The sequence below is a fragment of the Bombina bombina genome, chromosome 3 (genome assembly GCF_027579735.1).
Source record: "Bombina bombina isolate aBomBom1 chromosome 3, aBomBom1.pri, whole genome shotgun sequence".
In the NCBI taxonomy this organism is placed as follows: Eukaryota; Metazoa; Chordata; class Amphibia; order Anura; family Bombinatoridae; genus Bombina; species Bombina bombina.
The window spans coordinates 93804701-93818745 of record NC_069501.1 but is presented as its reverse complement, the minus strand read 5'-3'; the positions used below and the strand labels follow the sequence as shown (position 1 = coordinate 93818745).

At 41.9% G+C, this 14045-nt stretch overlaps 1 protein-coding gene across 1 annotated transcript in view; it reads right to left on the bottom strand.

The window, feature by feature from the left end:
• BRWD1 (bromodomain and WD repeat domain containing 1) overlaps positions 1–14045 on the bottom strand; it is a gene marked incomplete in the record, with an annotated part of 1309461 nt that overhangs the window by 818531 nt on the left and 476885 nt on the right. The window contains 2 exon segments of the mRNA XM_053705925.1: positions 3266–3394; positions 3583–3717. Of these exon segments, the coding sequence (XP_053561900.1) occupies positions 3266–3394; positions 3583–3717 (264 nt within the window).

The window sequence follows — 14045 nt, the reverse complement described above, 5'->3', positions numbered from 1 at the left end:
GAGGTCTGAGATGGAACCTGGCAAATGGGATGACATCTATGCTTGACACCATGAGACCTATCACCTCCATACATTGAGCCACCGACGGGCTTGTGGAGGACTGAAGGGTAAGACAGGTGGACGCAAGTTTCCTGCGCCGCTGAACCATGAGAAATATCTTCATGGACATAGAGTCTATTATCGTGCCCAGGAACTCTACCCTGTTGCTGGGAACCAGAGAACGCTTTCCTGAGTTGATCTTCCAACCGTGATATCGGAGAAGCAAGAGAAGAGCCCTCGAATGATCCTCTGCAAGGCTGAACTACAGCGCCTCCAGAACCTTTGTGAAGACTCTCTGGGTCGTCGCTAGACCAAAAGGAAAGGCCACAAACTGGAAGTGTTGGTCCAGAAACGCAAATCTTAGGAATCTGAAGTGGTCCCTGTGGATTGGCACATGAAGGTAAGCGTCCTTCAATCCTGTGACGAAAGGCAAAGAATGACTGGGGGATGAGGGAAGTGGGGGAGGTATTTAAGCCTTTGGCTGGGGTGTCTGTCCCTCCTGGTGGCCAGGTTCTTAATTCCCAATAGTAATGAATTAAGCTGTGGACTCTCCTCCCCTTTAGATGGAAATACATCTACATTTTATTCTCAGACTAATCTTTTCTTTGAATGCATCATTCTATCTAGCATTTATTTAGTGTTTCATGTCTATCTGAATCATGAATAAAAAATGTTGGGTTTCATGTCCCTTTAATCATTGTATAATATTAGACATTGTTGTGGTATGGACATCAAACGATAACTGCATTCAAAAAGTTAAAATGTTCCTTTATTCAAAATTAGGTTAAAATCCACGGCACACATGATAACATAAAATTCTGTAGGAAATCAGTCAGTCTGACGCGTTTCGGCTATCTAGCCTTAATCATAGACTTATTCTGACTAGCACCTGTGGAGCTTAAATACGCTCCCTCACATTCTTATTGGATGCCTCTTTCCCACTGAAAACTGATTTATGGAGACTTAAAGGGACAGTAGTTCAGCACCAAGTATAATTACCAGCAATGCTTAAAAAGGGAAACACTAATTCTTGCAGTGCATTTAACCCCTAAGTGACTAGGGTATAACATCTCTTCTTATAATATTATATGTACTTCAATAAATATACCTTCATATCCATCTCAATCTTATTTGGTACTATGTATCAGATTTAACAATGGTGAGGTTTATATATGTACTGTGTATATATATATGCAAGATAGATTCATTTGTCCTTACTTAGGGATAGCACTGACCATACCCTAGTACTTAGTTTTAATTTCAATAAAAGAGGAGAAAGTGAATTAGAGTGAGTTATCAATATCAGTATATATGGTTACTTTGAGTGGCTTAACCTTATTGTATCAGTCTATTTAATCCAAGAAGTTAATATCTCCATCTATATTTAGGCCATTTGGTTTAAGTGTCCTAAGTGTAAAAATCCAATAGGCCTCCTTTCTAAAGAGGGCATGTACCCTGTTGCCACCCCTAGGTTTCCTCATTACCAGATCAATGATCATCCAGGTGAATGTAATTATATCACCCCCATGTTCGAATATGAAATGTTTTGAGACTCCTGTTGTAGCCCTGTTTTTGTCTATGTCATATAGGTGTTCCTTTATCCTAACTCTTGTCTCTCTGGAGGTGCACCCTATATACTGCTTCTCACAGGCTGTGCATGTCACCATATATATAGCATAGTCTGATCTACAATTTGTACAATAGCCACAGTTGTAGACCTTATGGGTGTTAGAAGACTGGAAAATCTTGCTTGTTTGTGTAAGGTCACAAGCTACACAGCTATGAGTGCCACACTTATAGTGCCCTTTGCATGTGAGCCAACTACTACCCTTCTTGAGTTTCTTCAAAACACTGGGGGACACCATGTTACCAATGGTAACATTACTTTTAGACACAAACTGACATCCCTCTTCAATTACATTTTTCAAAACACTATCAGCTTTCAAAATTGGTAAATTCTTCCTGATAATATTGCAGATACTATTGTATTGATTGGTGTATGTAGTCACAAATGTGACTCCTCCAGTTTGATTCTTGTGGCTAGCACTTTTCTCCTTTCTCTAACATTTCTTTTTTGTATCTTTGGGTTTGAGTAATTCCTCTCTAGATAGACCTCTGACATCATTGTATGCTCTCATGATGCTATCTTCTGGATAGCCTCTGACTCTCAGTTTGTTAATTAAGATTCTACTCTCCTTAAGAAAGGTATCTTCATCAGAGCAATTGCGTTTAATCCTTATCATTTCCCCTTTGGACACCCCATAATGCATATGTAGGTCTGAGATGGAACCTGGCAAATGGGATGACATCTATGCTTGACACCATGAGACCTATCACCTCCATACATTGAGTAACCGACAGGCTTGTGGAGGACTGAAGAGTCTATTATCGTGCCCAGGAACTCTACCCTGTTGCTGGGAACCAGAGAACGCTTTCCTGAGTTGATCTTCCAACCGTGAGATCGGAGAAGCAAGAGAAGAGCCCTCGAATGATCCTCTGCAAGGCTGAACTACAGCGCCTCCAGAACCTTTGTGAAGACTCTCTGGGTCGTCGCTAGACCAAAAGGAAAGGCCACAAACTGGAAGTGTTGGTCCAGAAACGCAAATCTTAGGAATCTGAAGTGGTCCCTGTGGATTGGCACATGAAGGTAAGCGTCCTTCAATCCTGTGACGAAAGGCAAAGAATGACTGGGGGATGAGGGAAGGGCGGGAGGTATTTAAGCCTTTGGCTGGGGTATCTGTCTCCTCCTGGTGGCCAGGTTCTTAATTCCCAATAGTAATGAATTAAGCTGTGGACTCTCCTCCCCTTTAGATGGAAATACATCTACATTTTATTCTCAGACTAATCTTTTCTTTGAATGCATCATTCTATCTAGCATTTATTTAGTGTTTCATGTCTATCTGAATCATGAATAAAAAATGTTGGGTTTCATGTCCCTTTAATCATTGTATAATATTAGACATTGTTGTGGTATGCACACTTTTTTTTGTCAGTCAATTTATCTGCAGCTGAATGCAATGCAAGTGCTCATTGTCAAGAAAAAACTATTATACTGAATGCCTCTTGCAATAAAGTCTGACTAAAGAAACAAATGCTGGATTAGGATGCAGAGACTTTTTTTCTTTTACTTCAAAATAAGAACCCACAGAAAATTGTATATTATATCAATATGTGCAAAATATGGACTGGAAGTAATATTTCCATGTCCATTTAACAAAATAGTTACCTTTTCATATAGTTTTCCACAACCAAATCCAAAAATTAAAAGATGTCCATGTGAATCTGTACTAACTAAGTGGTGTCCATCATTAGATAATTTGCAGTCCAAAATAGCACCATGGCCTTGCCCTTCTATCTGTGGAGGAAAATGGATAAGTACATTATTAGTATTGATACTAATACAATTCCTTTACGTACAAGGTTTTCATATCTGCAAATTACTAAAGTCAAACCTATGACTAATGCATAAGGCAATACAACCTATTAGTAGTACCCCCAGTTTGTGTATCTGTAAATGACTACAAATCTTTGAAAGCATCTTACCGTGTTAAAGTAGTACTTTGTTTTTGTACCCTTTGTTACATCCCATATAAATATGCGTCCATCGTGACCAGCAGATACCATTATCCTGGAATCAAGTGGATGAGGTTCCAAAACATAAATGTCACTGTGGTGACCCTAAGATGAGCAAAAAAAAACAAAAATATTAGGACAAAGGATGAGATTCAGCAAAACCATTACATGTGGGATATATCTCCTGGAGGCGGCTTTGCTCCACCCTATACTCCCAGCATTCCCCACCTATCCCAATTTTTTAGGAATTGCTAAAACTCCAGATATTCAGATGCTTGTGCAGGCTCTGGTCCGTACAGAAGCTGTTATTAACCCTGTGAATCCACTTTGGAGTCTCAATTTTATTGAAGGTTCTTCAAGCCACTCTTTTTTAAATTTATGTGAGGCTTAGATCTTCAGCTCTTATTTTGGAATGTACTCCTGCCAGACGTGTCTTAGAGTTATCAGCTTTGTTCTGTAAGTCTCCTGCTTTACTGATTTTTTATTATAATACGGCAAAAGGTTATATATTGATACAGCTAATCAGGAGATTATGGTACCTTCCCGCTATCTGGCTCTTAAAATTTCTAAGGAGTGACTTCTTCATAACCTTGATTCTGTTTGGCTTTGAAGTGATTAAGTCCTTTAGATTTTCGTTTGCCTTTTTGTGCATTAATCCAGACCTAGTAGTGTTTATGCGTCTGAGCGGGGAGTGCCTCACATGCGCTGTTATACAGCACACGGAAAGTAATACAGAAGAGGAAAGCCAGGAGGTAAAGCCCAAATCAGTGCAACAAAGGAGTTCCACTAACTATATGAACGAAGGGTGGGAGGTTCTTGTGAAATCTTACCATCATGAAAAATGGAATTTATAATATAAGCATAAATTATGTTTGCTTCATAGGATGGTGAGAGTCCAGAAAAGAATAACACGTAGGATCCAATACCCAAGCACTGGAAGTCATGAGAAAACCAGAAAAGGACAGGAGTTAAGAACTGTTAGGTAAGTACCACAGCCTGCAGTATTTACCTGTTGAGGAACATACAAAATAGTAAAACCAGGGAACAGCTTAAGTTCGGGAAATAGAAGTTTTTCTACAAAAGACCCAAGATGTTCCTACTGATCTAGTAGAAAGAGCAGTAATACGATCAGAGTGCAGATTACCAGCCCCCATGTTTGCTTTTCTGATTAAAGCTTTAAGCAAGGCAGAGAACGTAGCAGATGTTACCTTATGACCCTTACTAGGTCTGGATTAATGCACAAAAAGGCAGAAGAAAATCTAAAGGACTTAATCACTTCAAAGTCAAACAGAATCAAGGTTATGAAGAAGTCACTCCTTAGAAATTTTAAGAGCCAGATAGTGGGAAGGTACCATAATCTCCTGATTAGCTGTATCAATATATTACCTTTTTCTGTATTATAATGAAAAATCAGTACAGCAGGAGACTTACAGAACAAAGCTGATAACTCTAAGACATGTCTGGCAGTAGTACATTCCAAAATAAGATCTAAGCCTCACGTAAGTTCAAAAAAGAGTGGCTTAAGAGTGGGTTAATAACAGTTTCTGTATGGACCAGAGCCTGCACAAGCATCTGAATATCTGGAGGTGTAGCAATTCCTAAAAAGCAAAACAGACTAGCTGAAAACCTTCTCCAATCCATCTAGAAGCTTCAAAAACTCTAGGAATTCTAAAGGATTTCCTGAAGTAACACCATGTTTCCTAGATGAACACCATATACCTTCATACCTTGCGGAAAATGTCTGGTTACAGGCTTCCTTGCTTGAATCAAGTTTACAACCACCCTGATAGACAAACCTGTCTGAAAATATCATGCATTTAAAACGCCAGGCTGTCAAAGGCTGTCTGAAAATCCTGGAAAAAAAAGGTCCCCAAGACAGGTCTCTTCTAAGAACAACCATGGTTAGCAAAAGGATCTCTTAAAATGGACAGTAAACACCTTATAATTACAAAACATTTCTGTTCTGTTGCTATAGAATGGCATATTACTCAAGTCTAACGGTTTGCAAAACAAACATCCTGTTTACTGCAAATACTTTCAAAAGCCAAATTCCACCTACTATTTGCCTTATTTGTAGTGGGAAATCTGAGTTTGCAGACAAAAAGGCTGGCCACGGTCATAATATTAATACAAAATGTATTGTTTTTGCATTTGTTATCGGTTAAAGCCAATAAAGGACAGATTTTTAGGAATAGCCTTGAGATGTCAGAAGGGTCACATTTCAAGTGTGAGAATTAGAAAACCTACAATTTTCAGAGCTAAATTACATGAAGTGAGAGAGAAAAAACTAAATTTATGCTTACCTGATGTCTTTCTTTCCGGGGATGGATGAGTCCACGACGTCATTCCAATTACTAGTGGGATATTCAACTCCTGGCCAGTAGGAGGCGGCAAAGTTCACCCCAGCAAAGCTGTTAAATGTAACTTCCCTTAACCATAATCCCCAGTCATTCAGCCGAAAGAAAATTGAAAAAGAAGAAACACAAGGGTGAAAAGGTGCCTGAGGTATACTCAAAAAAACAGCCAAATTATAATGAAAAAAGAGGGCAGGGTCATGGACTCTCTATGCCCGAAAATAAATTTATCAGGTAAGCATACATTTTGTTTTCTTTCCAATGGCATGGAGAGACCACAATGTGCTTCCAATTACTAGTGGGAACCAATAGCCAAGCAAGAGGACACGGAATGAACAGGACCTAAACAGCAGGCACCAGCGCTTGAAGAACTTTCCTCCCAATAGAGGCCTCAGCCGAGGCAAAAGTCAAATTTGTAGAATTTGCCAAAAGCATGCAGAGAGGACCATGTTACCGCCTTGCAAATCTGTTCCACAGAAACTTCATTTTTGAAAGCCCAAGAAGAGGAGACAGCCTTAGTGGAATGAGCCGTAATTCTGTCAGGAGGCTGCTGTCCAGCAATTTCATAAGCAAAACGAATCCTACTTCGTAACCAGAGGGAAAGCATAGTAGAAGTGGTCTTCTGATCCTTACGGTTTCCAGAGAAAACAACAAACAGGGCAGAAGATTGACGAAAATCTTAAGTAGCTTGTAAGTAAAATTTTAGAGCACGCACAACACCCAAGTTATGCAAAAGACGATCCTTATGAGAAGAAGGGTTAGGACAAAAAGGAGGAACAACAATTTCCTGATTAATGTTTCGATCTGACACCACCTTAGGGAGAAATCACAATTTAGTATGAAGGACCATCTAATCTCCATGAAAAAACAGAATTATGCTTACCTGATAAATTACTTTCTCTTACGGTGTATCCAGTCCCCACGGATTCATCCTTACTTGTGGATATTCCTCAATCCCCTACAGGAAGTGGCTAAGAGAGCACACAGCAAAGCTGTCCTTATAGCTCCCCTCAGCTCACGCCCCCCAGTCATTCGACCGACGGTTAGGGAGAAAAGGAGAAACTATAGGGTGCAGTGGTGACTGTAGTTTACTAAAATAAATTTGAACCCTGACTTAATTGCCAGGGCGGGCCGTGGACTGGATACACCGTAAGAGAAAGTAATTTATCAGATAAGCATAAATTCTGTTTTCTCTTACATGTGGTATCCAGTCCACAGATTCAATCCTTACTTGTGGGATACCAATACCAAAGCTTTAGGACACGGATGAAGGGAGGATACAAGTCAGGTAACCTAAACGGAAGGCACCACTGCTTGCAAACCCTTTCTCCCAAAAATAGCCTGCCAAAGAAGCAAAAGTATCGAATTTGTAAAATTTGGCAAATGGTATGCAGTGAAGGACCAAGTCGCTGCCTTACAAATCTGTTCAACAGAAGCCTCATTCTTGAAAGCCCATGTGGAAGCCACAGCTCTGGTGGAATGAGCTGTAATTCGTTCAGGAGGCTGCTTTCCAGCAGTCTCATAAGCCAATCGGATGATGCTTTTCCGCCAGAAGGAAAGAGAGGTACAAGTCGCTTTCTGACCTCTCCTCTTAGCAGAATACACAACAAACAAGGATGATGTTTGTCTGAAATCTTTAGTTGCTTTTTTTTTTAATTCTTTTTATTGAAAGACGTAGAATACATACAGCATATAGTTATAAAGTAAGTTCCCCCAAAGAGATCTATAATGCAATGTTGTGATTCGCAGATCACCAGGGCAAGATAGTAAACAGAAAAAATTGATGACATAATGGTACATAAGAATTTTCTTCTGAGATTAAATCTGTATCACAAATAGAAATTCTGTTGACATGTGAAACCCATAGAACTAATTATAGTAGGTAATTCCTAGAACCAGGGGGAAAGAACCCTTGTGTCTCAATTTTATAACAAACAACCAGACAAACAAAACACAAAAAAACAAAACAAAACTAACAACCATACATGTTCAACATGCGGCCCTCTCAAAGATACTATTGGCAGTTTTGCAGAGGAGGGGCTAGGTCAGACTATGTTTTTATTAAAGGATATAGGTATGGTTGAGCCATTAAGATCCTAATCAGCAGTCCTCTAACACAAATTGTCGGGTGTAGGTTTCAAGGGGGGGAATTCAAACATTCTTGTAGCATATGTAAGTACTATACATTCCAGTGTGCATAAGCTGGTTAGGAACCTAGCAAACAGTTAGTTGATAATGAGGAGAGAATAGCGTCACTGAAGTTCAGAGCATGCATAAATATTTAGGGTAACATTTGAGCTGAATCTTAATCTGACCAAATATTAAATGTTAGCTTATCACTTACAACCCTTATAATCAGACATTCTGGATACCATTATGTTATATAAGTAGAGCGTTGCTAAGGGAGAGTTAGCTAAGATGTATAGAGAGTAGTAATAGGGAACCGTTAAATCAACACATCTCTTAACAAGTGAATACTAGTCTGGTGTATCAAAAGTATTGAAAATCCAGTATTAGAGGCAACAAAAGTCTAAGAAGATGTCATTTGGGGCCAGAGGGTAGATAGCAACCTAAGGCATAAATGAGTTATAATTTAGCCGACACCGGTGGATAAGCGGTCTTCATGCAATTGTAATGAAACAGTCTCTGCTTTCCAACCCAATCTCCCCTCTTCAGTTAAACTATTAGCTTGTGTCACAATAGCAAGTCAAAGCAAGGATCCCTGTACTCAATAAGATTAATCATAGGGCTGTTTAACGGATCCAGATGCAGGAACAAATCTGTGCTGCACATACGAGCGTGCCCCGATGCTCTCCATTTCAATGGAGAATGCGGCCTCCCTAACTGCCGCGGTCAAGAGATCAGCCTTTTACCTTCCACAGCCGTCCACGAAGGGTGCTTCCAGGGATCTCCAAAGACTCCCTCCACTTCTTCAAAAAAAGCCTGATTAGTGAGAGCTGTATTAGCCATCGGGCGTTCCGCCATGTCAGAGTTTGAATGCCGAGTTGACTCGCATGTGGGTTTGGAAGTGCGCAGGTATGTCAGTAAATTCTGTGTGGTTGTTTCTAGGGCATTAAATGCAGGCAAAAGAGAGGCTGCCAAGGCAGCAACAATATCTTGTGCAGTCGCACCAGTCTCCGTGGTGGACATGTTTGAGTCACTATAATGCTTGTATGATGTGGGAGGCCTCGAATCTTACCCAGTACCGTCCGTTATTTTTACTCACAAAATTACTTCACGGAGGCCAGAAGATGAAATATCTGATCCACAAAAGTTTCCGGGCACCTAAGCTGCCAAGAAAGATTGGATGGCAAAGAGTGTAGCCACAGAAATGCTCTAAAAAGCAGGGGGTTTACTTGGAGCTCTGTCATTCAGTGGCCATCTTACAACGCCGCCAACCCGGAAGTCATCTTTAGTTGCTTTTAAATAGAATTTTAAAGCACGAACCACATCAAGATTGTGCAACAGTCGTTCCGTCTTAGAAACTGGATTAGGGCACAGAGAAGGAACAATGATTTCCTGGTTAATATTCTTGTTAGAAACCACCTTTGGAAGGAAACCAGGTTTGGTACGCAAAACAACCTTATCTGCATGGAACACCAGATAGGGTGAATTACACTGCAAAGCAGACAATTCTGAAACTCTTCGAGCAGAAGAAATAGCTACTAAAAACAAAACTTTCCAAGATAATAACTTAATATCTATGGAATGCAAAGGTTCAAACGGAACCCCTTGAAGAACTGAAAGAACTAAATTTAGACTCCATGGAGGAGCCACAGGTCTGTAGACAGGCTTGATTCTAACTAGGGCCTGTGCAACACGCACTGAACCTCTGTTAACAGCTGCCAGGACGCTTGTGTAACAGGATAGACAGAGCAGATATCTGTCCCTTTAAGGAAACTAGCTGACAGACCTTTCTCCCAAACCTTCTTGGAGAAAAGACAATATCCTTGGAATCCTACCTTACTCCACGAGTACCCTTGGATTCACACCAACAAAGTTATTTCCCGCCATATCTTATGGTAAATTTTCCTGGTGACAGGCTTTCTGGGCCTGTATCAGAGTATCTATAACTGATTCAGAGAAACCCCGCTTAGCTAGGATTAAGCGTTCAATCTCCAAAGCAGTCAGTTGCAGAGAAAACTAGATTTGGATGCTTGAAAGGACCTTGAATTAGAAGATCCTGCTTGATGGCAGTTTCCATGGAGGGACCGAATGACATGTCCACTAGGTCTGCATACCAAGTCCTGCGTGGCCCACGCAGATGCTATCAAAATTACCGAAGCCTTCTCCTGTTTGATTCTGGCTACTAGCCGAGGAAGAAGAGGAAAACTGTGGAAAGAGATAAGCTAGACTGAATGACCAAGGCACTATTAATGCATCTATCAATGCCGCCTTGGGATCCCTGGATCCGTAAAGGGGAAGTTTGGCGTTCTGACGGGACGCCATCAAATCCAATTCTGGAGTGCCCCCATAGCTGGGTCAGCTGAGCAAAAACCTCCGGGTGGAGTTCCCACTCCCCCGGATGGAAAGTCTGACGACTTAGAAAATCCGCCTCCCAGTTGTCTACCTCTGGGATGTGGATTGCAGATAGATGGCAGGGAGTGATTCTCCGCCCCATTCGATGATCTTGGATACTTCCTTCATCGCTAGGGAACTTCTTTGTTCCTCCTGATGATTGATGTACGCTACAGTCGTGATGTTTGTTCCGACTGAAATCTGATGAATTTGGCCTCCGCCTAGTTGAGGCCACACCTGGAAGCGTATTGAATATCGCTCTCAGCCTCCAAAATGTTTATCGGGAGAAGAGATTTTCCCGAGATCATAGACCCTGAGCTTTCAGGGAGTCCCAGACCGCACCCCAGCCTAACAGACTGGCATCGGTCGTAACAATGATCCACTCCGGCCTGCGGAAACCTCATTCCCTGAGACAGGTGTTCCTGAGACAACCACCCAGAGAGAGAGTCTCTGGTTTTCTGGTCCACTTGTATTTGAGGAGACAAATCTGCATATTCCCCATTCCACTGTTTTGAGCATGCACAGTTGCAGTTGGTCTGAGATGATTCGGGCAAAATGGACTACGTCCATTGCCGCAACATTAGACCGATTACCTCCATGCACTGAGCCACAGAAGGCCGAAGAATGGAATGAAGAATCGGCAAGTATTCAAATGTTTTGACTTCCTGACCTCTGTCAGAAAGATTTTCATTTCTAACCGAGTCTTTTAGTGTTCCCAGGAAGGGAACCCTTGTGAGCGGGGACAGAGAACTTTTTTCTACGTTCACCTTCCCACCCGTGAGACCTTAGAAAGGCCAGAACAATGTCCGTATGAGCCCTTGGCTCTGTGAAAAGACGACGCCTGTATTAAGATGTCGTCTAGGTAAGGTGCTACTGCAATGCCCCACGGTCTTAGTACCGCTAGAAGGGACCCTAGCACCTTTGTGAAAATTCTGGGAGCGGGTGGCCAACCCGAAAGGTAGAGCCACGAACTGGTAATGTTTGTCCAAGAAAGGCGAAACTTAGGAACTGATGGTGATCTTTGTGGATAGGGATATGTAGATACGCATCCTTTAGATCCCACGGTAGTCAATATATTGACCCTTCCTGGATCATCTGCAAGATTGTCCGAATGGTTTCCATCTTGAAAGACGGAACTCTGAGGAATTTGTTTTGAATTTTTAGATCCAGGATTGGCCTGAAAGTTCTTCCTTTTTGGGAAACTACGAAAAGGTTTGAGTAAAAGCCCTGTCCTTGTTCTGCAATTGGAAACTGGGTGTATCACTCCCATTTTTAGTAGATCTTCTACACAGCGTAAGAACGCCTGTTTCTTTGTTTGGTCTGAAGACAAACGAGAAATGTGGAACCTTCCCCTTGGGGGAGAATCCTTGAATTCTAGAAGGTACCACTGAGCAACTATTTCTAATGCCCAGGGATCTGGAACATCTTGCCCAAGCCTGAGCAAAGAGAGAAAGTCTGCCCCCTACTAGATCCGGTCCCGGATCGGGGGCTACCCTTTCATGCTGTCTTGGTAGCAGGAGCAGGCTTCTTGGCCTGTTTACCCTTATTCCAGCCCTGCAAGGGTTTCCAGGTTGCTTTGGGCTGTGAAGCGTTATCCTGCTTTGCGGCAGCAGAGGTTGCAGAAGGTCCGCTCCTGAAGTTGCGAAAGGAGCGAAAATTAGCCTTGTTTTTGGCCTTAAACAGCCTATCTTGTGGAAGGGCATGGCCCTTTCCCCCAGTGATATCCGAAATAATTTCTTCAGCTCTGGGCCAAACAGGGTTTTCCCCTTGAAGGGAATATTTAACAGTTTCGTTTTGGACGACACATCCACCGACCACGATTTGAGCCAAAGCGATCTTCGCGCCATGATGGCAAAACCTGAGTTTTTCGCCGCTAACTTAGCTAATTGCAAAGCGGCATCAGTGATAAAAGAATTAGCCAGCTTTAGAGCATGAATTATATCCATGACCTCGTCGTATGAAGTCTCCCTCTGGAGCGACTCCTCCAGAGCCTCAAACCAAAATGCTGCTGCAGTAGTTACCGGAATAATGCAGGCAATTGGTTGGAGAAGAAAACCTTGCTGAACAAATATTTTCTTCAGCAATCCTTCCAATTTTTTATCCATAGGATCTTTGAATGCACAACTGTCCTCTATTGGTATAGTTGTACGCTTAGCAAGTGTTGAAACAGCTCCCTCTACCTTAGGGACCGTCTGCCACGCGTCCCGCCTGGGGTCGTTTATGGGGAACATTTTCTTAAAGATAGGGGGGGAACAAAGGGTACACCTGGTCTCTCCCGCTCCCTAGTCACAATATCCGCCACCCTCTTTGGGATCGGAAATGCCTCAGTGTATACAGGGACCTCTAAAAACCTGTCCATTTTACACAGTTTTTCTGGGACCACCATGGGGTCACAATCATCCTTAAGCAGGACGCGGAGGTGTTCCAGCTTAAATTTAAACGCTAAGGAATCTGACTCTGCCCGCTGAGAAAACTTTTCCTGTGTCAGAAATTTCTTCCCTCAGACAGACCGTCCCTCACTGCTACCTCTGAGTGTTGTGAGGGTACTACAGATAAATCATCCAAAGCTTCTGATTGTTCATCCTCTGTATTTAAAACAGAGCTATCACGCTTTCTTGGAAAAACTGGCAGTTTGGATAAAAATGCTGCAAGGGAATTATCCATTACTGCTGCTAATTGTTGTGAAGTAATAGGGGCCAATGCGCTAGAGGTACTAGGCATCGATTGCGCGGGCGTAACTGGTGACGACACATGGGGAGAGGAAGAAGGACTGTCCTCATTAACTTCCGTTAAAGAATCATCTTGGGCTACATTTTTAAGTGTCACTGCATGGTCTTTAAAATGCTTAGATGTTTTAGCACACTTTAAACACAAATGCAATGGGGGTACCGCCATGGCTTTTAAAGATAAAGAACAAGGTCTATCTGAAGGCTCAGACATGTTTGACAGACTTAGACAGCACTACAATACAGTAAAAGTCACTTTTTGAAAAAAACGTTACTGTGTCTTTAAATAATAAAAAGCACACACTTTTTTACCATATCACCAAAAAACATCCGATCTTTATGAAATTTTCACCACATGATCCCAATGCTTTGAAATGATTGCACACAAATTTTCACATCAATTAACCCCTTATTGCCCAAAACGGAGCAAATTTAAGTAAACTACTGGTTTAACACACTACAGCACGGTGCCACAGTCTTTGCTGTGGCCCTACCTTCCTTTTGGGTTATTTGCAGTAGAAAATAAGCCTTCCTGAAGTCCTCCTGTACTCTCAGGACTCTACACGTGAAGCTGCATGAAGCTGCCTTGCAAAACAACTGCGCAACTGAGGCGCGAAAATGAGGCCCCCTCCCTCTTCCTTCCAGAGTTATGGGGCCTTCCTGAGTCAGATTAGGTGTCCTACAATATGCCAGGCGTAATAAAAAAAACCAAAAGTGTTCCAACGTCTAAAAACACTTGATAAATGTAAGATTACTCTAATAAAGTAATCGATTTAGCCCATCACAGTGTCTACCAGTATTTAAGCCCTTCACAGAAGCCATCCTTCTATACTGC